This window comes from Sesamum indicum, linkage group LG8 (assembly GCF_026168435.1).
Source record: "Sesamum indicum cultivar Baizhima isolate 11 linkage group LG8, ASM2616843v1, whole genome shotgun sequence".
NCBI classification, from domain to species: Eukaryota; Viridiplantae; Streptophyta; class Magnoliopsida; order Lamiales; family Pedaliaceae; genus Sesamum; species Sesamum indicum.
In genome coordinates this window covers 2,725,223-2,750,836 of record NC_142664.1, presented here as the reverse complement: position 1 = coordinate 2,750,836, position 25,614 = coordinate 2,725,223, and the positions used below count along the sequence as shown (strand labels likewise).

The window sequence follows — 25,614 nt, the reverse complement described above, 5'->3', positions numbered from 1 at the left end:
TGGTATTTATAGTGGTATTGGCAATTATATGGTGTGACGGATTGTATTTGCTTATGGTGTGTCTTCTACCTATCCAATTACTCTTTTACCCTTACAATTTTTATATGTATTTTTTACTAATGTATATCAAACTTAAATAATAATTTAAGAAAGATGAATAGTGTAGTGAGATTCCAAGACTATAAAAACATATTTTAATTGAGGTGGTATTTATGGAGACTGAGGTAGGAAACGTGGCAAGTTGGTATTTGGATCCACTGCAAAAAGCCTTCCCCCTTTTTAGACAAGCAAGTGCGGGTATTTGGATCCAGTATACCCAACAACCCGACAACCCTCTGCTGCCCCTACCCACTTATAATTTTTCATTCACTACCCACCTACTAAATACAACTACATCTAAATTATTAAATTTATATGATCGTTTAACATATTTGAAAGAAATTTATATGAGCTTAGAAAGTACCACCTTGTATTTTATAAGTATTAGAAAGCGAATGGGTTTTTGTCTTTATTAATCATGAAATTTCTACCGTTTTAATTTTTAGCCATGATAAATGTTTGGCCACCCCCTTAGGAAAACCACGACCAACAACCGTTATGTAGTTGTGATCAATAACTATTTGCTACAGGTATTTGTTATTAACCATGGAAATTAACTATAGTTAAATGTTATAATTCTTCTAGTGACAAAAAAATGATAAATTTTTTTATTTATTTTAAAATTATATTTTGTAAAATTTCACCATGCTAATTGTAAAAATTTAATATAATTGGCATTTCATATGTTCCATTTATAATAATCAAACACTTCAATAGCTATTTAAGTATAGATAAAATTTAATATTTTGTAAGCAAATCCACTTGGATTACAATTTACCTCTTGAGAATTTCGAATCTCAAGAATCATTAATTATTATTTAATTATAACTCACACATCCTCCGTCTTATATATTCTTTTTTTTTTATTATTATTGTTATTATTTCTACAATTATTTTAGACCCAATAATTCTGATATTTCTATGCCTGCTGGAATGTGTATATATTTGTTTGGTCGGACCAAATACATTGGGAGACATGAATTATGTTTTAATATTAAGATCTTAATTGACTGCTTGTATTACATTAAAAGAAAGTGGGCCGACATGCCTGTTAACTCTGCCTGCCCTGCCAACTATGTCTTACTCGACTGGTAAGATTGATGTCTTATAATCAAAATGTTCGAGTCCCACAAATTTGAGTACATAGTCTGATTCTACAGTAGATTTTTCGTTTTCTTTTAACACATTCGTTGAGTTGTAAATATTAATAAATATTTAATTAATTTTGAATTTGAATATATTGAATAATGTAATGAATGAAATATTATTTTAAAAGAAAAAACCCCACCCTATCCTTGAACCTTCCTTGAAATGAATTACGTGAAAAATTAATAAAAAAAAATTAGAATAATTAAATCGTATTCTTGGATATCAATGATTAAATGTCTTAGCTAGCTAGATGCTTGATTTTTTTTCTCACTATTCCAAATAAATGCGCATGCATGCATGTGCTTATACAATCAAGAATGTCGGATTAATTCATCCATAATTAATTATAATTCACTAAATATAATATATATATGTACAATATAATTTGAAAAATAATTTAAATTGTTGCTAGTACACCTCATTCTTACTCTACATTAGACTCATTACATTATTAATTTAGTTTAATCGAAAGTTTCCGTCCAAATTAAAATTTTTTGTATCATACATTAATTTACCTAAACACAAAGTAAAGTGATATGCTGATGTTTTTTTAAATAAGATTTAATTTATTATTATATTGATTAAATTCAAGACATCGATATATTTAAATTAATAAATATAATTGAAATAAATAAAAAAACAAGACCCTATTATAAAAAATAAACTGTAAACCCAAATTCTCGGAATTGGACCGTTAAAGTAATGACTATTGCAAGTCAATGGTTTCATTATAAGTAGAAACATTCTAGTTGGCAACGTCGTTACATTTTTAGTCTAAGCAATTATTTTGTCCAAACAGGCTAGGAGGAATCATAATGTATAATTTACAAAATAACTAATGATATTAGAAAAAAATATAATTTTTTATTATAATTAATTATTATTAGTTAAAGAAAAAAAATTTAGCAAATAGAAATTAACCATGACTGTGCAACGACCATTAATTATTATTTTTGAAATTGAGGTTAAAACACTAATTATAAAGTCATGAAAAATATTTTACGTATAATAAAAAATATAAGACAAATATTGATGATTAACTGTGGCCAAAATTTATATATTTGCGTTGATTGTATTTGATCATAATTAATAATATTAATTTACCATGATTTAACATCATCGGTATTTATAGTATAGAAAAAATTGAATGTTTTGTAGTATAATTAAGACCAAGACCATATCCCATTTTTTTTTCTTTTTATAAATTCGACTATTAATATAAATAATAAATTGACAGAAATGTTGTCTACCTATTTATTTTGTTGAAGACAAGACAGGATCTATTATGGATGCATATTAATGCATGCACGTGCACACGATTGGTTCCGATGTATTTGTATTCATTTCAGACATTAATGTCTCTAATTTGACCACCGAAAATAATAAAAAACGATGACATTTTCTTTTTATTTAATTGGAGTGATTATTGTATAATTATATTAATATATTGTGCGATATATTGATTCGATCAATACGTTAATGTTACAAGAAATTATAAAATAAATTATAATAATCTATATAAATTAAAGTAAAAACTCACAAATTCTCTGAAATTCAAACCTATAACCTCAAATTTGTTAATAATTTGAAGTATTAATTGCAACATTGTTGAATAGGAGTTCATGAATTGGAAGTTCATATTATAAATGATAATAAACATTAACTTTTATTTTGTTTAAATTAAAATTTAAAGTTAAAAATGTATTTGTCTAAGTCTAAATAAAAATAAAAATTAAAGGGTCTGAACAAACATATGGTCCATATCCACTGAACGTCACATAATTTGCTTATAGGGAAAGTATCACGTAAGTTCCTTTAGACGATGCATCAGATTTTGACATATATTTTTTTTGAAATTAAAGTTATATATGTCAGTTATTTACTTTTGGACATATTTCTTTTCTATTACATTATATGCACATATCCATACGTAAGATATATCACACAGCATTTTTTTTTTTATTATTATATCTAGACCATGTCTAATTGAATTCAATAATTACATAATTACTGTAATATTCTACTTGTTAATGATTGATTACTCACCGTAAATTATATATTACTTACAGGACAAATACATTAATTATATTTATCGTATAGCTGGTTCAAGTCTAATTAAACCCTAATTGAACCGCATGTGTTGAAAAAATTATATATTATATATAGTAAAATACAGTCACTCCCAACGTACGGGGTCATTTGTACTTTGTCCCCAAACTTCATTTATTTATTTTTAAGCACTCCCCCACCTAACATTTTGATTTTAATGCACTTTACAAGAAATAATAACGGAATATTTTGTCTGATGATGACTTTGAGTTCGATAAAATTATAAGGATTAGATGCAGACATCCCCTATGTATAAAAGGTTATTAATTTGCACATTGCCCCCGACCTTTGTGTAAAATAATAAACAAAATGATCAATTAAAAAAAGGAAAAGAATGGAGAAAAAGGTTGGTAAATGGAGACTATTTACAGAAAGTTTAATATATAATATGCAGATACACAATTTCACTTACAAGCCAAATGTAATGTCGGCTTCGATTGAAACACATACATAGCCTTGATGATGTCGCACATACAAAATACACACGATTTGTTTTTCTTTCTTTTTTGGATTTGATTTCGCCTCTTTTTATACAATAGGAGTACATTTGGTATTGTTGTGAAGTTGCACTCTTTCGTGATTTTTCATCAACTGGGTTGTTGGAGTTCGGTTTCCTCATGTGGGTCAGTGAGTTTTTCTTGTTTTATTATTTAGATTTTTCCCAATGATTGTAACATTCTTTTGATTTTATGGTTATATTGAAACTTTTGTTTGTGAATTGAAGTTTAGAGTTTTTTTGTCCGATTTAGGGATTTCACATATCTGATGTTGTAGAAAATTGATGGTTTTTTGCTTTGATTTTGGTTTGTAATAAGTGGTTTGTCAGAAAAGTAGGCATTGGAAAAAATTTCATCTTTTAAAAGATTGGGAGCAAAGTGTAAATAACCCATATGTTGGGGGTATCTGCATTTAACCCTTATAATACTCAATCCGAAATCATCCTCAAGTACGTGAATACAGGTCGGACAGAATTATCCCATTATTATTTTTCAAAAAATACAAAGCGCAAGAAAATTAACAAAGTGCAAATGACCCCATATGTTAGAGTGTCTACATTTTACCCTATTATATATGAAATCTTTCTTACACTTATGAACATAAATAAATCGAATCAAGCCAAACACATTATTATTCAAATTTATTTGAATTATTACTAATTTGAAATATTCATGTTTGAATTTGTTTTGATTACTGATCGAATCGACTCAAACAAGTTTCAATTGAATCGAACACATACAAGCCGAGCTCAAGTACATAATCTGAGATACACATGCAAGGGGTAAAATTGAGTTTTGGTACCATTAAAAAAGATTAGTTTTATTTTTGGTACCACAAATTTTGCAAGTTCGAATTTTGGTACCATTAAATCAAAAAATAAGTATTTTTTGTACCAATTTAACGGCAGAGCCCATGTGCCGTGCACATGGGTCTTAACGGCAGTCAACCTCACAATTTTGGCGGGAAAAGTCACTTGAGTCTGAGAAAAAGAAGGGAAAATTGGTCTTCCAATATTTGTTTTGGTACCATTAAACCTAAAAATAAGTTTTTTTGGTCCCATAAAGTCATGTGCGGCGCAAAATAAGTAATAATTAACACATTCCAAAATAAAAGATAGAATCCATAAACATGAAGCAAAATATATTGGTTATAAATACATGATTTGAGCTAATTGAAACCTGGTTTGACAAAAAATTGATAAAACCCACTTGACAAAATATATGCATAGCAATGCACAATTTTTCGCTAATTGAAACCCGCCAAAAGACTTCAACCTATACAGGTATCTAACCTATTTCTAGATGTCTTTTCGTTATGAAACTTTTTATAAAGTTTTATTACCTAATATGTATAATACTTGTTAATTTTCAAAATTTTTGGAGAGGTAAATCTATAAAGTTCCTTGAATTATGCTATACGGTAGTGCCTTTCTCTGCAGAATTGTACTATTTATAAAATTATATAATAATTTTAAATAGTTTTATAATGATTTGTTATTTTCTGTATTAACTAATATGAGTCTTGAGTAACATAAAATTTATAAGATTTTTCTATGGATGGCCGAATTTTAAAAATCCATCCATGTAAACTATGAGTCTGTATTGTAGTTATTTTTCAACTCGATTTTGCAAATTCTTACACCTATTTGTTCAACTAAATTTTATCTTATGTATTTTTATATATGTTATTCAATACCTTTATCACTTTTTTTAAGATTTTCAAAGCCATATACTAAAATATATAGGTTGAAGTCTTTTGGTAGGTTTCAATTAGCGAAAAATTGTGCATTGCAATGTACATATTTTGTCAAACCAGGTTTCAATTAGTTCAAATTGTGTATTTTGTAACCAATATATTTTGCTTCATGTTTATGGAATCTATCTTTTATTTTGGAATGTGTTTATTACTTATTTTGCGGCGCACATGACTTTATGAGACCAAAAAAGTTTATTTTTAGGTTTATTGGTACCAAGACACTATGAAATGTTGGAAAAATAATTTTCCCTCCATTTTTTCAGACTCACGTGATTTTTTCAACCAAAATGGTAGGGTTGACGGCCGTTAAAGCCCACATGGGCTCTGTGGTTAAGTAGGTACAAAAAATGTTATAATTTTTTATTTAATAATACCAAAATTCGAACTTGCAAAATTTGTGGTATTAAAAATAAAATTAATCTTTTTTAATGGTATCAAAATACGATTTTACCCCAGATGCAAGCATATGTTATTATGTTTTCACCAATTAAATGGAACTCGAACCGAGCTTGAAAACTTAGAGATGAAACTTTTTATTGAAGTTTAATTGGTTAAGTTCAGACAAACTTAATATGATTGATTGATCTCAATCGTACATGGAGCAGTTTTATTATTAATTTTTTTTTAACGCAAATTACAACTGACAACAAAAAGACTTGCCATCCAATCATTTAAGTGGAGGTTCCAAGCTACACCCAAAATCGAGTAGTTCACCAGAATGGGGCTCTTGAAGGGATTCCTTTCCTACTCCTCTTGCGCATGGTGGACCTGGCCAATAAGGAGCATTCTTCAGTACCTGCTCTCCTCTTCCTCTTCTGCATAGGCTGCTTCACCTCCTCTATTTCCATGCTGTTTATCATGCTACTACTACCCATCATATTCTGCCACAAAACAATTACTCAATTAATTAATTAAAATTAAAATACTATATATTTCGACCAATCTACTAACTTGACTATTAGAGTGATTTGGCCGTACAGAGTACAACCCGTCAACTCTGACTGACTTTGTTGTGATTGACGTCAAATCATCTAATTTCGTTTTCATCATGGGACTTAAAATATATAAAACTTAAATCACAATATATAAGAACATGTATATATATATATATAGTAATAGTAATAGTATATTAAAGAAAAAAATAAAGTGAAGATGATATTATTGTTATAAGTAGGTGTAGGTAGTATTATCTATACCTTGCAAGCAATAGAGCAAAAGAGATAGTTGGAATCCTTGAGCTTCTTTGAGCATGTCTGACATTTGGGATGATCATGTGTATGATGATCTTGAAGGACCCCTTTCCCGCAGGGTTTGAGGTAGAAAATGTCCTTGCCGTTGATCTTGTACACTTGAATATCAGATGCATCCATATGCTTTTTAAAATTTTTAATCTCAATCGCAGCCCTCCGTGAAGCCGAACAAACCTTTAAATTGAGAAACAAATTTAATGTGGTTGATGGATCAAGAAACAAGAAAATTCATGAGGAAATTGAATGCAAGTATTGATGAATGAGGTACTTGGAGAGAGATGTGGCCCTGGTGGAGTTGGGAATGCTGGTGTTTCCAGCAGGTCTCGCAGACAGGTTTTCCCATGCAGACGGCGCAGAATACAGTGTTGTACTGGTGGATGTGGTGTTCGCACTTTTCTTCCTCGTAAAAGGGGATTCTCAGCCACGACTCCAGCCATTCTGGCTTTCCTGCACTACTGCTGCACATCACCATTCTTATGAAGTACATATGATCAGTATGATAATAATGGGGGTGGGTTTGGTGTTTAGGGTTTATGCATGAGATGATATATATATATATATATATATATATATATATAAGCTTAGTAGAGATATGGCGGTTATTCGCGGGTTTTCAGGTGTTTGTAGTTTACGAGAATTGGGTTTTGTTTTCCTAATACAAGGGTGATTGTATTAATGGAAAGAAATCCTGATAGTTACAACTTCTAACCACTTTGAAAACCTTCCCACGTCAACCAACTTGGAATCCTACGCATTAAGTAGTATTAATCTTGATGTATGTTGCCTTATATATCACACCCATTTAATTCTTTTCTTTTCTTTTTCTAATTATTTTAGTAGTTGCATATAATTTTTAAACAGTCTTTTTTTGCTATTTTAACACTTTGGGTTCTATGATTTTATAAATACACCCATTTTTTTAAAGGTAATATTATTAACCAAATGAATGAATGCAGAATTAAAAGTTTGATGATGGTGCCTGACATATTGAGTTCGTCCTTGAATGAAGGATAGATTAATGCATGATAAATTTGAGATGAGATCATGATAGGATATATTTGTCTTTTGTTTATTTAGATGGACAGAAGCAAGAATTAATGTGTGATTATATAATCCCATGTTTATTATATTAATGGTTAGGATTCAGGACAAATTTTTGAATCTTTTAATAAGATAAAATTTCACGAAAACCATATGTCAGTCAGTCAGTCTCATGTATGTATGTATACGCCTTCAGAAGCTCTGTTTTGCAAACATGGGAATGGCTTGCATCGTTACACATCAATTTGCAAAATCCACAGCAACTGCTGATCAGTTCCAGTGGCGAAACACACAGGAGCGAATGAACCCAAACCAGCATTAGAGACCCGACACAGCCTTGCCCTTTTGTGTGTTATTACAACATCCAATGCTGCAGCAGGAGCAGGTGAAGTTGCATTCACCTCAGCATCACTATCCTTCAAATCAGCTTTTGGGTGCATTCTTCAGCAGTAAGTGGAGCAAGTTGCCTGCTCATTCTTTTGTCGTAGGTTGTGCTTATGCCCTTCACTCTTAAAATGCTCTCTCTCTATACTCTTTCTCATCACCAACAAAAGCATTGCAAGTGCTGCATTTTTGTTTGTTTGCTTTCCGCAAGAGAGTGATTGAAGAGAGAAATGAAGAATAATCTTACTCAACCGATCTGGACCGTGGGACTATTAATCCCACCTACTTGGGATGGGATTATAATCAGCCCTTTATCCCTCACAATCGCAGGGCAGCCTTATTCCTTATCCCGGGCTGCTGAGTTAACAGAATCTATAGAATCATCTGTAGTAGAGTTGCAGATGTTCACTGCAGCAACTTATTGTTCTCGAGTTGTGGATGCTGAAATCTATCCTGATAATTAATCCATGGGGGATACAATTTATCTCAAGTTCTCATAACAGTCCCATATGTTCTCTGCTCAATTTTCTATTGCTTGGATGCAAAAAGTTGCACACTTGAACTCGGTTAAGATAAAGCTACTTTTCTATGAGAAAGTCTTGAATGGAATCTCAGTTATGAGATTTTCCCTTGACCACAGCCAGTTTTCCGACCCAGAATGCATTGACATACCGACAATATTTCTATTTCTTTTGGTGAGTCTTCCAACTTTAAGACTTGCACTACAAAGATGTCGGTCCTGCATAATTGACATCAACTTGTAGCATTTCATATAAACAGATATTGGAATGAAGTCTAGTTGTGGAGTACATGTTGGGAAAAAAGTTTGCAAAAGTTCAATCTACACTTCAACGGGCATATTACCTCAGAGTGGCAAGGGACTGATGAAGCAATTGAACCAATGTGAAAGTCTTTGATGGATCTTAGGTTCTTTTGCTAAAGAGTCACAACCATACTAGGCAAGGATGAATGCCTTTAATTCTTAGCTCTAGATTTCCACAGCATCTAAAAAGTCGCCTCTTAGACCATATACATCACTTTCAGACTTTAAGTGATCTTTCATTTGATTGAGTATTGTGTAGATAAGATTCGAAGATTCATGTTTGTTATCGTCGACCATAAACTCAGAAACGTGGCCACCAACTTTAATGGAGCTAACTGCATCACTCTTTCTGACACCATGGTCCTTCATTAGTTTCCTCATCTTCTTCATTTCATCCCACTGTTGAGCTTCACAGAATATGTTTGACATAAGTACGAACAAGCCCCCGGCATATGGTTCCAACTCTAATAGTTGCTTCAAGACCAGCTTTGCAATTGAGATGTTTCGGTGAGTTCTACATGCACCAAGCAAAGTACCCCAGATAACTATGTCTGGCTTCATATCCATTTTCCCAACCAGTGCAAGTGCCTCTTTGAACAACCCTCCACGACCAAGAATATCAATCATACAAGCATAATGCTCAACATCATATGGTATGTTATACATACGACCCATTTTACCAAAGAAATATCGTCCAATTTCAACAAGACCACAATGACAACAAGCAGAAAGTAAGGCGCTAAAGGTTACTGCATCTGGCCGAATCCCACCAGCCTCCATCTCTTGAAAAAGTTCAATTGCTCTATATCCATAACCATGCAATGCAAGGGCATTCATTACAGTATTCCATGAAACAATATTTTTCTCCGGCATGTTTAGAAAGACATCCAGTGCTTTTTCTGCTGAACCACATTTTGCATACATGTCTATAAGGGAGTTACACAAAGTAACAGTAGGTTGCACGCTATTAACATGCAAATATTCATGCAGTTTCTTTCCTGTAACTAAATCACCAAGTTGACCACAAGCTGAAAGAACACTAACTATTGTAGTCTCGTCCGGAATCATACAAGAATCACACATTCTATAAAACAATTCTAGAGATTCCTTATAGTAACTATTTTGGAGATAACATGAAATCATTGAATTCCAAGAAACCACATTTTTCACCGGCATTCGGTTAAAAGTTCTCTCAGCGCATTCAACGAGTCCATGTTTAGCATATGCACTAACCATGGAGGTCCATGAAACCACATTTTTTTCAACCATTCGCATAAAAACTCCTTCAGCCATCTGCAGCTGCCCGCACTTAGCATACATATCCAGTAGCGCATTTTGCAAGAAAACATCAACAGTAACCCCATTAATTTCAATATACCAATGAACAGATCTCCCCAACTCCACATCACAAATTCTAGAACAAACTGAGAGCAAACTAACAAAAGTATGACCATCAGGCTCCACCCCTCCTTTCCTCATGCTACTAAACAGCAAAAATGCTTCTTTCCACCAACCCGTTTTTGCATAACCGGTGATCATCGAGTTCCATGAGACTAAAGTCCTAAACTCCATAAAATCGAAAACTTTTCCTGCACAGTCAATCTTTCCACACCCAACGTAAAAGTTTATTAACCCATTCTGCACGCATATATGAGACTCAGAGAAACCCAGTTTTACAGCATGTGAATGAACCGAAACCCCTTCCAGGTATGCCTTCTGCAACGCACAAGCCTTCAGTATAAAAGGAAAGGTAAACTCATTCGGGAAAATACCTGAACAAACCATATTTTTGTAAAGAAAAATTGCCCTATCTGACTTTTCTATACTCGAAGAGGCCCTTATTAAGGTATTGTACATGTGCCGATTCGGGTGGGGAATTTTTTCGAACACATAATGTGCGTATAGGAGGTCGCCCAAAGAAGAGAGAGCGCAGAATGAAATGAGTTTGCTGAGGGAAATGGTGTCGTGGGTGAGGCCCCGGAGGATGATTTGGGCGTGAAGGGTTTTGAGTTGGCTCATTGACGAGCATTTTTCTATGAAGGAATGAAGTGTTTGCTGTAGTGAATAAGAAGAAGAAGAGTTGGAGTTGAGGGTCACGGAGGTGTGTAGGAACCGAGACAAAGTGAGCTTGTTCACTTGTTTGGGAAATTTAAGCATTTCTTGAAATTAGGTTTCCAATGTTTTGTTTTTTAAGGATGCATGAGAAGGAAATTTAACAGGACAGTGTATGGGGTGCCAGGTGGAGAAAAGAACAGCTGACTTTGTTTCTGTCATTTCAAGTATGATCGTTTTAATAGGAAGGCATTTTCTGCACGAGAAATTTATGAATTTGTAATCATGTAAAACTTTAAATTGTTCGAATAGTACATGATAATACCATATGTAATATAACAATTGACAGCTTATTTGAGTACAAACGCATGTGGACGGCATCACACGAAAAGTAACAGATCGCATAATAAGTGCATTTGCAGTCTAATTCACTTCCACTTTTGCCTTATTTATTACAAAGTTTCATGGGGCAAGAGCATGTTAGCTATACAATTGGGATACTAAAGAGATGCATGCAATACACAATCTTCTCAGGATTTCCCAATCACTTCTACACAAGCCCAATGGCATAAATTGGGCGTACAGATGAACTACACAGAAGGAAGAAGCCAGAGATTGAAGAGCAGCGAGGAGAACAGCAGACACCAGGACAAGAAAGCCATAGCAGCAGCCAGTTGATATCTAATGCACATATTTCCCATGCAGAAAGGGTCTCTAGACGAAAGCAAAAGCTCAGTCACGCTAGCAGCCGAGGTAGAAGCAGCCAGGGACAAAAGTGAAAGAACCTGTGAGAGAATTTTATATCTTTAGTATTAGTTCATCAATGATGCTACACATAAAAGATGGTGTCGAGGATGAAAACGAGAAGGTGTGTACCCAATCTCCAACGATGACAATTGAAAGTATCCCAGGTGGACGAACTGGATGTTTGACGCAAATAGAGAATGCATCCACAAGTGCCAATGTTGAGCTCCATGGAACCACCAAGCCCATAGCCGTAATCAAGAAGCTGCAAGTTGAAAGGATTAAGGCAGATGTCAGAGAATAAAAGACAATGATTTTGCGGGCGCAGCGCTGACTTCTATTGCATGAAAAACAGTAGCACAGTAACTAAAAACAACTAGTATTGAAATAACAGTACAAAAACAACATTAAGCTATGGGGACAGTGCTGATACAATTTAGACCTCTATACTAGCAAGAATGGACCAGATTAAGAAACAACCAATCAAACTTGCTAAATTCTTACCTTTCACTTATCAGCATTCTTACATTCTTCTCTTTTATTTGGTTGTGGAGGAATGGGGTTCTTTAGACCTTACTTCCTGGGGCAGATTATTGACAGATAATCAAAGCTACAGCCAAGAAGGTTTTACTGTTAAGAACTAATACTTGACGTGCATGATTTCCTCCAAGACTTGTCCAGATATGTTTGATAATAGCATTTAAAACCCGGCCTCAACCTGTAATATTTGCCATTTTAAAGTTCACAGAACGTCTCATCTGGAATTCTTTCTCGTGTGCCATTTACCAGTAAACACAAAAATGGGTTTATGTTGCATCCAAACTCCAGTTCATTCCTACAACAGTCTTTACTTCATATAGAAAAATACTAGTCCATGATGTTTCTTAGAGAAACCATAGAGTCTAATTGACGCCTCAAGTTCTAGACTGACCATCTTACCAAAGTGTTAGTTTTAGCCACAAAAAGCTTTGCAGTTTCCAAAAACAGAATTTTCTTGTGTACGACAAATAGACGCTACATTTAATACCTTACGTCACTAACTAAACCTGCAGCGGTGCTTTCTTATTCAATGGTCATGCTGACTTGACGTTAACTTATGTGCCGCAAAGGGAATGCCACGTGATCACTGATCTCCAGTCAAGCTTCCCCCCCGTGGTCATTTATATCCAATCAATTGCCTTACAAACAAATGACTCATTGATCAAGTGTATGCATAGTTATCGATCCACAAATCTTGCGACACGTACTTGAACACAAATAGACACAAAGGCTGATGTACCATGTTCCTGTTATTATTATCATAAATATGAAAGTGATTCAAATCACTCACAACTGAAGTAAAACTACCATCACATTGGGCAATAGCATAATACTATAATCACTAAGGTGCAGCCATAAAATTGAATTGCACAATCTAATTGACCACTTTCAAGTCCTAAATTTCTCAATTCTTTTCTTTGTCCATTCATCGCCATCTGATTCTGGCTTGCTTCCAGATAGATGTCTACCAATTATACTCCACAGACAAAACCTAAAAACTATGATTTTTTAAAACATTATAATAATAAAGCCCTTGGCAGTTCGTATCACATAATTCCTGCGAACCCCACAGTGACCAGCCCAATTCATGCATGGCCGCAAACATATCAGAAAAAGACTGTAAAATAAACTCCAAACACAACCAAAAATTCAAAATTTATGAGACCGATTTATTCTTAAATTGACAGATAATCAGGGAATAATCAACCAGAAACCAAAAGGGAAACATGAAAACAGACTAAAAATCAGAAACAACAAAGGGGTCTCCAAGAAACAAGATAAACTAAACCAAAAAAGAAAGAAAGAGAAACCCCATTTATTTTTTATATATCAAGAATTACCAATATGCAGTGAAGCTGTAGAAGTCAACACCCATACACATGAAGAGCAATGAAGAAACAGCAAGAATTGCCTGCCCCAATCTCAAACCCAAGCTCCCAGTAGTCCCCAGAGCACCAGGCAATTCCCCCATACCATCCACCGCACACAAGACTCTCCCTTTGCTTGTACGAAAACAAGTCTTGTACGCCTGTAGTGATGATCACACAGCTCCGTCATAGTCATTCAATTCTCCCCCCAGCCGCTGCCACGTTTCCCACCGAAAGATTTTAAAGGGCAAAGGAAAAAGTAGGTGAATTTTCTTCCGGTTTTTCGAAGGAGAAATTTTGAGTGACGGCTCTGTCTTGGGGTGAGATGAAATGGGAAATTAGTTTGTCGGAAATGGAAAAAGAAACGGTGGTGGTTACGGCGGAAATAAGGTGGTGGTTCCAAGAAGATTCTTGCTCTCTTCTCTCCATTTTTGTCTTAATGCTGGATTGGTAGTAAAAATGACATTTTTCATTTGCACTCAGCTTATGGCTTATTTCATGCATAAACGAAAACATTGAAAAAAAATGAAGAACAAGGACATAACTTCTTGGTGTTTTGAAGCATAAATGTTGTCTCACGTTAATAACTTTTCAAATAAAAACCACTTTGCCAATATTATTAGATTTTGTAAAGTTTGTTAGTGCAATCTATCACTGATTAGGTCATCAAGAACATTATAAATTCAAACTTTATTGAAAATGTCAAATTCGTTACTTTTATATAAGAGTATTATGAATCGAGTCAATATTTAATTTAATAGATTCCGCACTTAATGTAGATTTTTGTGGAGCAAATATTGGATATCAAGCTCGGAGAATTAGCAATTTGCTTGCACAAAGCCCCATTCTGAATCCATTCTTGCTAAAAAGAAGGAATTGCATTTTTTTAATTTCAAATTATATTATATCTTCTTCCGCATCTAATATATGCTTGTTATATAGACAAAGATTAATGTGATTTATTTTATTTTTATTTAATAAAAAGTTTTATACATATGACATGCATCTGTTAAATGATATAAAAGGTACAATTTGATTTGAAATTATGAGTACCACGTATAAACATGCTCCATGAACAAAAAATTCATCCGGTTTAACTTCACTAAGCTTGTGAAACACACCCCACTTGCTTTCTTCAATTGTCATTTCAAGTAGATAACATACAAAAAGACAACATTAATATACAAGCATGATAATCTTGGACGTCCAACGTTACCTCTCCATTACACAAAAAAGACTCAAACCATGAAACTTAGTACAATATTCCTGCTGCTAAATCCAGTCTATGAGTCAAGCTGAGCATACCAAACCCCCTGGATTTTCACATCTTTGGGAGCCTTCGAGCCCAAATCAGTATCAGAAGGCTGAACACTCTCAAACACACCAATCACCTCACCAGTCTCAGGCTTGCTCTTAGTAACACTCAAGGTAATCTTCCCTGTAGATGATGCAACATTCTTGTTGTTCTCCTTTTCCAGCTCCTCCTCGTCTCCTCTTCCTCCAGCAGGCAATGCAACAGCGTTGTCATAGCCAGTTGATCCACCCCTGCCCTTTGGGTCAAGAAACGACGAACCTCTGTATGATGGCACAAGGAACTCTCCTCCAAAGCTCTCAGGCTTACCCGATGCAACGAGCTGCTTGATGGTGAAGAGGAACGGCACACGTTCGCCACCAGGAAGCTGCACTGTGACTGCAGCATAGTCGATTCCATCCTTCTCCTCAAACTTGACGGTTCCATCCTCAGATACCACAAAAGGACCCTCAATCTCGTCAAGAGTGTAGGTTAGACGTGTCATGAGTTTTGTTTTCTGGAACTCTGGTGGGGCGTTCTTGTTTACTCCCTCAGCCTTAACGGTGAACGATGTGGGCTCAAGGCAGAACTTCTTGGCATTGTATTTACCGGCCTTGAAGGCAAAGCTGTCGACTCCACCCTCGATGGTTGGGCACTGGTTTGCAGTTCCGGTTCCTTTGACTTCTAAGTAAGTCTTACTCTGGATTTCATCGTAGGTTAGCCTTTTGGGAACTCCTTCAGCATTGGCTCCCTGTAAACAGATGAGTCCTAGTTGAACTTCTTGAACTGGAATGTGAAGAAACATGTGAATTCCAGAAACTCTAACACTGGTTTTCCTTATTTTCTCAAACTCATAACGATTATTGAACCACAAGGTTCACGAGATACAAATTTTCATTCATCATGATCATTTTCAACTGGTGATCCATCAATTGAATCAACAGCAATAATTTGAAATGATCGCTTGAAAATCCTGGCTGATCACCTACACTACAAATTCAGACAACATCCTGGTTTGAGTTTGTCCACAAATAATCAACAATTTTACTCACCACTCCTGTTCGTGCATAATTATATAGTTGAAATCAACCAATTATCAGACACTAACTAGATATAGGTACTGTGTCTTACCTTCCTCGACCATAAAGCTATCAGCATGTAACCTCAACTACAACGAATTGTTACACTTACACTTCCCGATCAATATGTGTAATCATATTACATAAATCACCCATAATTTATTTACATAATTAAACAGACACAACATGTCAATAACATTTTCACTGTACTATAAAACACTTTCTTGATGAATAAATTAGACAATGGGGTCGGAATTACCGAAACGACGAGTGCGGAAGTAGCAAGAGCGAAGCCAGCAATCTTGGCAGCATCAGTGAGCTTATGTGCCAAGTCCTTGAGATCAGCCTGAAGAGAGCATGTCATTCTGGCGCCGGCAGGCTCAACGCCGAAGGCCTTGCCGAGGGTTTGAACAGATCGGAGCTGAAGGCTGGTTCTGCCAACCTTGGTGGGCTGCATCAGAGTGGCAGCTGCCTGTAGTGATGAGGTTGCCATTGTTGCAGTACTTCTCTTTCTGTTTCTTGATGTCTTGCCTTAATTATTACACAAGAGTATAGTATAGGATGGTAATGTGGTGTGTGAGGAGGACAAAAATCTATGTTGGTGGCTTTGGTGTGAGTAAGATAAGAGATTAGGATAAGAGGTCCGCTTCCATTGGTTGGTCTCAGCAGATGTAACTGGTTTTGTGTGTTGCCACGTGGCGGTCTTCGTGTTTAAGGACAAACATATTCACTTCGATTGATAGATACATTTTCTATATCCTAATGAAAAAAGAAAAGCTTTTCAGAAAACATTAGGATTTGAGTAGGATCCAAGAAAATTTTGGGTGGCGAGGGTCATGGATGAGCGAATTGAAGCAAAGGGGGGATTAAACGAACTAATTAAGTAGCCAAAAACAAGATTTGATGTTTTTTGAGATGTCAGCAACGAAAGGAGCTTCAGTGGCCCATGTAGGTTTCGAACCTGCGACCTTCGCGTTATTAGCACGACGCTCTAACCAACTGAGCTAATAGGCCAATGTGGATTTTCCTGTAAAGATTTATATCTTTATCACAAACATTTGAAAAGCAAAAAATGGCCCATGCAGGTCTCGAACCTGCGACCTTCGCGTTATTAGCACGACGCTCTAACCAACTGAGCTAATAGGCCGATGCGGATTTTTCTGTAAAGATTTATATGTTTATCAGAAACATTTGAAAAGCAAAAAATGGCCCATGCAGGTCTCGAACCTGCGACCTTTCGCGTTATTGGCACGATGCTCTAACCAACTGAAATTTTCCTGTAAAGATCTGCATATCGTTTTATGGGAAAAATTTGAAAAGAAAAAGAATGGCCCATGCAGGTCTCGAACCTGCGACCTTCGCGTTATTAGCACGACGCTCTAACCAACTGAGCTAATAGGCCAGTTTGTCTATTCTTGTATCCTATACACCATGACATAGTTAAGCTATTTTTATATGGACAGATCATCAGTCGCTCATGTTCCTCTCTCCTTTCACTTTTGGGGTTACAGTCCCTTATTTTTCTGCTGTTGAATAAAGATCTCTGACCGTCAACGTACCATAAGATTTGTGGTTAACACATATATTCTTACATAAATTTTTAAACTTGACCACATCTAATTAATCATAATATCACATGATGAACATTAATTATACAGCATTCTCCATAGAGTGTGGATTCTGTATGCCAATCCATCATTCATCAACTTATAGCATCATAGCATAGTTTAGCTATGCACTTGAGTACTTCCCTCTCAATACCAAATAATGCTCTTGCACTTGTAATCACTCATCAAAACACACCCCACCATCCAAATTTCTCAATCAAGTTCCAAGTTCCAACCACTCAAAACCAGATTTTTTAACTCTTGAGAAGGTTGAAGGTATTAAAGAAATGCTCACTAGGGCCAACTTGTAAACATTAAAATATATCGATACACTTGAGAAAATGTGAGTCAAAAAGAAAAAAGAGGATGGAATATGGCTCAAAAGTGCTTGAAAACACAATCATAGATGCCCCTCCCAAATAAATGATTGAGAGGGGTTATCTCAATCCATAAAAGAGAGTTTTGAGTTTCTCATCATTGCCACATTTTCCTCTTAAGAATCCCTCTCACAGCGATTGGGATAATCAAAACATTTCTACACTCGACTAAAAAATAGGCAGTTGGCAACTTTTCAAGATTAAAATAGTTAGTTATCCATAAATATGGTGAAAAGTTTATCATTATTCAGCTATTATGTATCTGTGCTTGAAGTTTAAGTAAAGCTTCGAATATATCATAAAACAAATAAATTTCATTAAATATTGCTCCTTTCAAGATTCACATGATTAAAAGAATTATTAGCATCAGAAATCTCTGACTATGACTTGGATGGGGGCACCGGAATTTTTGTGTGAATTTGAAGTTTGCAGGATTTAATCCTCAACAGGATTTTGAACAGTGATTTTGAGATCGGAGAACTGCGCTTCAATTGAAAGATTTGTAGGTCATCTTGAATACTTCGGAAACGCTAAAATCATGAAGTCGTATACGATTTGAAATCAAAATCTGCAGATTTGAACAAGTAAATTGAAGAAGGGGCATTCAGAATGAGTAGGAGGTTATAATAACTCAATCACCAGAAATTCAGACCAATTAGCTTCCTCATTATGCCCCCAAATTAGAAAAAGATTTAACCACCCAAAAACTTTAAAAAAAAAGAAAGGAAAAGAAAAGAAATTGAACAAGGATCCAATTACTGAAAACAAGAATAACCCAAAACAAATAAATAAATAATAAGAATGGGAAAACGAAAAATATGAGAGATGTGAAACGGAGTTCCTCTCAGACAAATGCCTCGATTTGTCGTCACGATTTTAAAACGAATGGATTTCGATCGGACTCGTCATCGTAATTTGTTCATCACCGAGAAAGACAAATTATCTCCCAATTTTTTCGGACGGCTCAAAAAAATTAAGAGGTGGTGGAGGGAATGATGGAGAAGAAAATGATTGAAATGGAGCAGAAATATTATTGGGCCGCCATGAGCGAGATCAAAATCGAGCTTTCAGTACCTGAAATCACCCAATGATGGCAGATGGCAGATGGCAGTTGAGGCAGCGGAGGGTCGAGTGGTTGTACTTATAATACCTTCATGTGCTTCTGCCAATCCCAATTTAGGGTTTTACATTAGGGTTAGCGCCTCCGTGCCGGAACCAAGCTGAATGACTAAAATACCCTTAGATTATCTTTGTTGGACTCTTTTCCACCTATGTCTAGTGCCCCAATTGATCCAATATTGGGGGGCATGTTATTATTGGTTATTAGTAAATGTATGATAATTGCTGTTATAATGATATTTAAGTATTATTTTTTCTAAAAAAATTAAATTGCTACATTATTTACTAACGATCAGACACGTTTGATACTTGCATAAGATATCAAATAAACAAAAAGAAAAGAATATTAATTAAAATAAAATAACTATAAAAAAAATCAATTAAATCAAATCAAATATGAATTGGTAACTTTAATTCACCGAGTGATGCGCTATAAGTAGATGTTTATTCATACATAAGATGTTAAGAGTATTTTAGTATTTTTTTTTATTTTAAAACAAATAAAAAAGTAGGAGTGGTATCCCACATGTTTATTACGGAAGATTGTGTCTAAACTATATATGCCGACCAAGGCCTTTGTAATTGACTTATTGGTCACAGAAAGATCAAACTCTAACCAGAATCAACGCACAAGTCAAGTAAAAACGTACATATAGTCCCTCCAAATACTTCGATAATGATTCGAACCCACATCATAGATGTGACAACGCTCGACTACAATGAATGGTGTAAAGAGTATTTAACAACTTGACGTAAAAAAGACAGCAGAAGTCATCATTCACTTTATTGAATACTAGTTTGGTCAACTGGGGTTGACCTCAATTTGCATAGCACACATCACATCTGCTGCACAACATTATTCACCCAACAAGAAGTTAAAAGGCAAACTTAGGAAAAATCAAACACAGACATGGGGTTTCCAAAACAAAGTAAAGGCAGTAGGAGCATTCTAAGGGGCGGGGCGTCCTCATTCTTCAAGTTCAGGATGTTGCTGTAGCTGCAAAAGAATCATAAATTGTAAAATAAGACAACAATCCACTGCAGTACAACACACAAAATTATTATGTTAACATGACAATATGTACTAGGAATTACCTAAAATTGGGTTGTTTTGTCTTGTTATCATGTCCCCTCTTGTAAATTGACATTGCATTTTGTATTATACTTTATGTAAACATACTGTGTGATAAAATTTGAGATACATGCATGGATGACCTGAGTTTTATATACATACATATATATATATATATATAATAAAATAGAAGTATAGAGGTTGTCCAAGTGAACGAATGTATGTGCATAAAAGATTTTTTTGTTTTTTTAATTTAGATCTAAATAGGTATAAGATTATTTGTTTTTGTCCAAAAAATTCACAAGTTCCTTTTTTAGATAAATTGGTTTGTAATATAATTTTAAAATTTATTTTGGATTAAATACTATTTTTGTTTTATTTTAATTTTAAATTATCTATCAATTACTCATTTTGTTTTAAAGTTTGAATTACTTTTACATTTTATTTATTTATGTTTTTAAACACATAATCTTTTTTGCTCTAGTTGCCGTATCGTAATAACCTCTATGAATTTCATTTTGGCACTTAAAACATTATGATATTTAAATTTAGATTCACTCATTTTTCTAGGTAAATAGGTAGTAAATAATTTTTCGTATTCAATATACTTTTGTATTTTACACTTATTAATTACTTGAAATTTAACTTATTTATTATTTACTAATTTTAAATTAAGCATAAATTAGTTATAACTTTGTTTACATACCTTTTTAAAACTACAATTCTCCCATTTCTTGACGCGGGATGCTAACTAATAATGTACATAGCGGATGCAGCATTGATGGGTGGCTCGATGAAGATGTAGGATTCGCACGCACACACCATACATTGTAACATTACTTTATGTACAATTTCTGCATATATGTGTGTAAGTGTAACATGCATACCTTGGGTGGTTGAAGATGAAGATGCTGAGTGTTGATTCACAGCAACCCCAGGCCAAGATTTGCACATACAATGCTTCCCATTGTCAATGCTGGCGTACAGTGTGGTCAGGTGCTTCCCACACCCGCCCCAGCTGTACTTTCCACATTTCCTGCAATCCACTTTGTAGCACATTCTCAGATTGCAATTTTTTATGATGCTATTGCTCAGCCTGATACTCTTAACCAAATCGCTTCTGCATATATAGGATGCCGATATCATCAAAATCATCGACAACTTCCGTCCTGTCTATATTGCTTTAAAAACTTCATCGACATTGGAAGTAACGGTTAGCTTAGAAATTATTTTTCTTGTCAGCACATGAACCTAACACCCGTTTTGGTTGGTTCTGGGGTTTATTTCATGTAGATTATCTGTATAGTTGTAATGGACTGGCCTTAGTTCAGTAAAATGCCGTCTCGTTGATATATGTTATGCAAATAATCATTTACTATAGACAACTGTAATCAGATGGGAAATGACAGAAGTAACGAGAAAATGCTGGCCCTTGATTGTGGATACTAAGCTGTAGAAATTTGATCTAAAGCCAATAACCAAAGTACATCATCATTAGAGGAATGTTCCAACATAATGCTGTTTTCTAACATGGATCATCAGCAAACTAGATTTACGACAAAATAGACATACAAGAACAAACACATCGTAGACCTGCGTTAATGTTAAAAGATTGGGGAGATAACAATGATCCGAGGATCATATACTTCTATCCCAAACTCTTCTATCATTCTTCCAAAAACAACATGCCGTACACAATCCTTCAGGAGATACTACCATCACCATTGTTTGATGACGGATCAAGCGAAGGTTTCTTCGTCGGGCTGGGCTGCGCGGTCGAGCTCATCACAACCCGCTTGACTCCTCTTCCCACCACACCGAGATGTGTCACTCCAGAAGCACCATTTGTATGAGCAGTAGAAACAGTTGCAGAGCTCGTACTTCCACCAGTGGCAGCAGAAGCTATCTGTGAAGAGCTCATTGCTGCTGAAGAAGCATTCTTCTCAGCGGCCTTAGCCCTTGCAGCAGACATCATCCCAAGGATATCTGAGAGGATTGATTTCGGGTTTGAGACAAGCTGTTGAAGATCTTCGAGCTGCAAACCAAGAAGGATAGTTAATACAATGTCATGCAAGCTTTCTTATGATCATGGATCTTTCAGAAAGTCTTACCTTCTTTTCTAGTTCACCACACAGACCAGTCAGTGTTTCAATCTCTGCTTCTTTTTCTGGCAGAGAATCACCTGATAGAGATGTAGTTGAAGATGGTTGAAGAGTTTGACTCGCCTCAGAAGCAGCAGATGCTTCTGCTGGTCCTGAGAAGTTCTTTACTTCATCCATAAGTCGCTGCACCCTAGACTTGCAAATTGATATAGCCTTTTGGCAATAAGGAATAGCTTCTTCCGGTTTGGAACCAATTTCCAGGCACAAGCATATCCGAAAATTCCTGAATGGCAGAGTTAAGGAAGTAAACTGGAACCCTTTCAAAAAACTTTGGACCAATTGGCCAAAATTAATTCAGCTCCGAAATTCCATTGTGGGTGCATGCCACTCAATCCCCAAAGGATAACCTTTACATACAATAATGTTAACTCTGAAAGGATACAGTTCAGCTATAAGCCGACTATCAGGTTCAACCAGGCGCTCCAGAATCGATAGGGCTTTCAAGTAGTCGCTCAGAGAAGTTTCAACATCCTCTGAACAAAGCAAAAGCTTCTATAATGAGCAAAGAAAGCACACGCAATCAACCTATTTAGATAACATCCGATAAACACGGTTACTTTCAAAGTACAGACCTCTCTCTAGAGCTACTTCTGCCAGAGCAGACAATATGTCCACCTTTTCCATTGTATCACCTGAGTGCTTCTCAACAATTGCACGGGCAACATCTAGCATCTTCCATGCCAAATCAAGGTCCGATTCATCCTCATCACCATCAGCAAGGTCGTCAGCATCACTTTCATCTTCAGCTTCCTCATCTTTCCCTTCTACTGCTAGTTTCCATAGAAGAAAACACAAGTAAGAAAAAAAGAAATATGAACTCTAGGTGTTACAATCATATAACCTACTTGTAAACAAACATGAGCCAAGATGAGCATCCACAGTTGTCTTCACAAGGATAAATCAGGTTGACAGAGTGTGTGATTAAATCCAACCTTTACATCCTCAACATATCTCATTCAGTAATGGCATAGACTAATAACAGACCAAGAAAATTCAGACATGCATCTACCAGCCTCTGCATATGCTTAAGCACAAATACACCCATGGACAAGCTCATACACTCTAGTACATGAAAGTTGCAATTCTTAGGAAAATGTAACAGTCGGTGAATTACAATGTTGACAAGTTCATCTGTATGGATATTTTCGCCAAATTCAACTGCATAACCATGAGAGATATTTGTTGTAATCACAATATGTAATAGATTATCGTTTACACCATACTTCACTTGCAGAAAAGAAACACTGACTGTTGTCTGCGGCACCATCCAAACAATTTGTGCTTCCACTTTGTTCTGCATTATTGGAAACTGAGGCAGCAGAAGATTCACCATTTGCAGCAATTTTTACAGAACCATCTTTATTGGAATCTTCTTGAGAAACACTCTCTTTTTTGGGCATCGAAGCCAATGGATCAGCCTCTTCTTGAGCTTTGTACAGCAAGGCACATCCATACTTATAGTAAGCATTGATACACTCAGGAGCAAGTTCACCAAAGTGTGCAACCCTAGAGTGCACATTTTAAACCGCACAGCCATTTTAGTCATGTGAAAAATAAACAAGATGTGGAATGACGAACAATGCTTATGCTCTTTACGTGTGTAGTAAACTGGAATGAAACATAAAAATCTCAAAGCATTTATTTCCAGTTAGTTTGTCTAGGGCATGAAAATTGAGAGAAAGCCCTAGATATGGGAGTGAAACTCTACTTTGCTTCAGCCACATAATATCTTGCTTCCCAAATAATATTAAGGGATAAGGAAAACCAGATGGAAAAAAAGGATACAAGTTAACATTTCTTCATTTACTAGTTCTCCATAAAGTTCCCTGCTATATCCCTACTTCAACATAAGTAATCAAACTTACAAAGAAGGTATCACGAACTAAAATTCCAACAGTGGCCAGACTAGAAAAATTGGAAAGTTAGTGAATAATTGATAAATAGATGAAATCAGGATAGAAGGTCAGACAATTAGAAGCTAAAAGCAAGTGGAGAACGTTATATGATAAATATTATGAAAATAAGTTCAAGAAAATCATCATATTTCTTCACATGGTAATCCAAACTAAAACCCCCTTGGTCCTTTGTAGTTACTGGAGATAGAGCTTGGAACATCACTACAAAAGAAGGGATTCACCATCTTACAAGTAACAATAAGTCTATAAGTCAAGCACCAATGAACAGAAGGCCTGGCGGTTGAACCTTAATCCTAATAATTTTAAATCACTATGCCAAAATAAAACTTTCGAGCCAAATACAGTTTGTAAATGAACCAAAATCATCAAAACCTATCTTGACAAAGCTGTTAACATCTGTTTGCCAGGAGATTGCAAAGTAAAAGCATAAAATTGATATCAAAATCACAAAAAAAGAAAAAAAAAATCTCCCTCATAAAAAGCAAAATCACCAAGTACATGCACGAAAAAGAATCAAAGAAAAAAACATCAAACCTGATCTCTAGGGCACGACTATAGCAATCAGTGGCTTCAGCGTAATCGCGCTCCTTGGCAGCTTCAGACCCACGCGCCATCAACTCGTCCGCGTACTCCAAGGACTTCTGGCGCTCACCGTCGGAAGTCACCAAGGAGCTTTCTGCATTGTTGCTACCGCCGTCGTTGCAAGTGGAATCCGTGGCTACGCAAACGGCACCCGACTCAATCGTTGCTTCGACGGAGTTAGGGTTTTGTTCAGCCGTGGAGCCTTGCACCTGGGAATCCGCGGCGTTTTCCGCCATTTACGAGCTAGCACAAGATATTCGGCAAACCTCGGCCCTCCCTCCCCTCCTTTCCTTTGTGCTCAGTGCTTCAAACGGAAATGCAAAACCCTCTGGCGCAAAAATGATGAAAAATTGAAAAGCGAAAGCGTTTATATTGCAACTTGGGAGCGCCGATAAAACGACGCCGTACGCATGTCGCAACAAAGTTTGAGCTGTTGGGCTGGTTTTACAGATTTTGGGCTTCGACTATGAAAATTGATGTTGTCCAGGTACGAAACAGAGTGGACTATCAAATTATAAATTCATATAAATGGTTGTCACTTTGGTTTAGGGTAAATAACTAACATTATAATTTATACTTCATAATTATATTTTGTTCA

General features: G+C 35.5%; 4 protein-coding genes, 1 long non-coding RNA gene and 5 other non-coding genes across 10 annotated transcripts; all 10 read right to left on the bottom strand.

The window, feature by feature from the left end:
- Positions 1-8,084: 8,084 nt before the first annotated feature.
- LOC105167479 (pentatricopeptide repeat-containing protein At2g22410, mitochondrial) lies at positions 8,085-11,411 on the bottom strand. Its single transcript, XM_088884184.1, has 2 exons — positions 9,150-11,411; positions 8,085-9,024 (listed from the first exon to the last, which is right to left on the bottom strand). The coding sequence occupies exon 1, from the start codon at positions 11,263-11,265 to the stop codon at positions 9,274-9,276; it is 1,992 nt and encodes a 663-aa protein (XP_088740310.1). The 5' UTR covers positions 11,266-11,411; the 3' UTR covers positions 8,085-9,024; positions 9,150-9,273.
- Positions 11,412-11,531: 120 nt separating this feature from the next.
- LOC105167478 (CASP-like protein 5C1) lies at positions 11,532-14,317 on the bottom strand. The gene is made up of 3 exons (XM_011087226.3): positions 13,785-14,317; positions 12,037-12,169; positions 11,532-11,945 (listed from the first exon to the last, which is right to left on the bottom strand). The coding sequence occupies exons 1-3, from the start codon at positions 13,913-13,915 to the stop codon at positions 11,751-11,753; spliced, it is 459 nt and encodes a 152-aa protein (XP_011085528.1). The 5' UTR covers positions 13,916-14,317; the 3' UTR covers positions 11,532-11,750.
- Positions 14,318-14,919: 602 nt separating this feature from the next.
- LOC105167477 (oxygen-evolving enhancer protein 1, chloroplastic) lies at positions 14,920-16,776 on the bottom strand. The gene is made up of 2 exons (XM_011087225.3): positions 16,441-16,776; positions 14,920-15,853 (listed from the first exon to the last, which is right to left on the bottom strand). Exons 1-2 carry the CDS (start codon positions 16,672-16,674, stop codon positions 15,095-15,097), a joined length of 993 nt encoding a protein of 330 aa, XP_011085527.1. The 5' UTR covers positions 16,675-16,776; the 3' UTR covers positions 14,920-15,094.
- Positions 16,777-17,121: 345 nt separating this feature from the next.
- TRNAI-AAU (transfer RNA isoleucine (anticodon AAU)) lies at positions 17,122-17,195 on the bottom strand. Its single transcript has one exon. It is a non-coding gene; the product is annotated as a tRNA-Ile (tRNA).
- Positions 17,196-17,254: 59 nt separating this feature from the next.
- Positions 17,255-17,328, bottom strand: TRNAI-AAU (transfer RNA isoleucine (anticodon AAU)). Its single transcript has one exon. It is a non-coding gene; the product is annotated as a tRNA-Ile (tRNA).
- Positions 17,329-17,509: 181 nt separating this feature from the next.
- On the bottom strand, positions 17,510-17,583 carry TRNAI-AAU (transfer RNA isoleucine (anticodon AAU)). Its single transcript has one exon. It is a non-coding gene; the product is annotated as a tRNA-Ile (tRNA).
- A 195-nt stretch (positions 17,584-17,778) lies between these two features.
- On the bottom strand, positions 17,779-19,425 carry LOC148787101 (uncharacterized). Its single transcript, XR_016066909.1, has 2 exons — positions 19,240-19,425; positions 17,779-18,733 (listed from the first exon to the last, which is right to left on the bottom strand). It is a non-coding gene; the product is annotated as an uncharacterized LOC148787101 (long non-coding RNA).
- On the bottom strand, positions 18,770-18,841 carry LOC148787103 (small nucleolar RNA Z105). Its single transcript, XR_016067102.1, has one exon. It is a non-coding gene; the product is annotated as a small nucleolar RNA Z105 (small nucleolar RNA).
- On the bottom strand, positions 19,005-19,096 carry LOC148787102 (small nucleolar RNA SNOR75). The gene has a single exon (XR_016067081.1). It is a non-coding gene; the product is annotated as a small nucleolar RNA SNOR75 (small nucleolar RNA).
- A 2,367-nt stretch (positions 19,426-21,792) lies between the features above and the next one.
- Positions 21,793-25,368, bottom strand: LOC105167476 (Tetratricopeptide repeat (TPR)-like superfamily protein). Its single transcript, XM_011087224.3, has 6 exons — positions 24,969-25,368; positions 23,768-24,024; positions 23,091-23,285; positions 22,901-22,991; positions 22,468-22,741; positions 21,793-22,391 (listed from the first exon to the last, which is right to left on the bottom strand). Exons 1-6 carry the CDS (start codon positions 25,250-25,252, stop codon positions 22,059-22,061), a joined length of 1,434 nt encoding a protein of 477 aa, XP_011085526.1. The 5' UTR covers positions 25,253-25,368; the 3' UTR covers positions 21,793-22,058.
- Between the last annotated feature and the right edge of the window lie 246 nt (positions 25,369-25,614).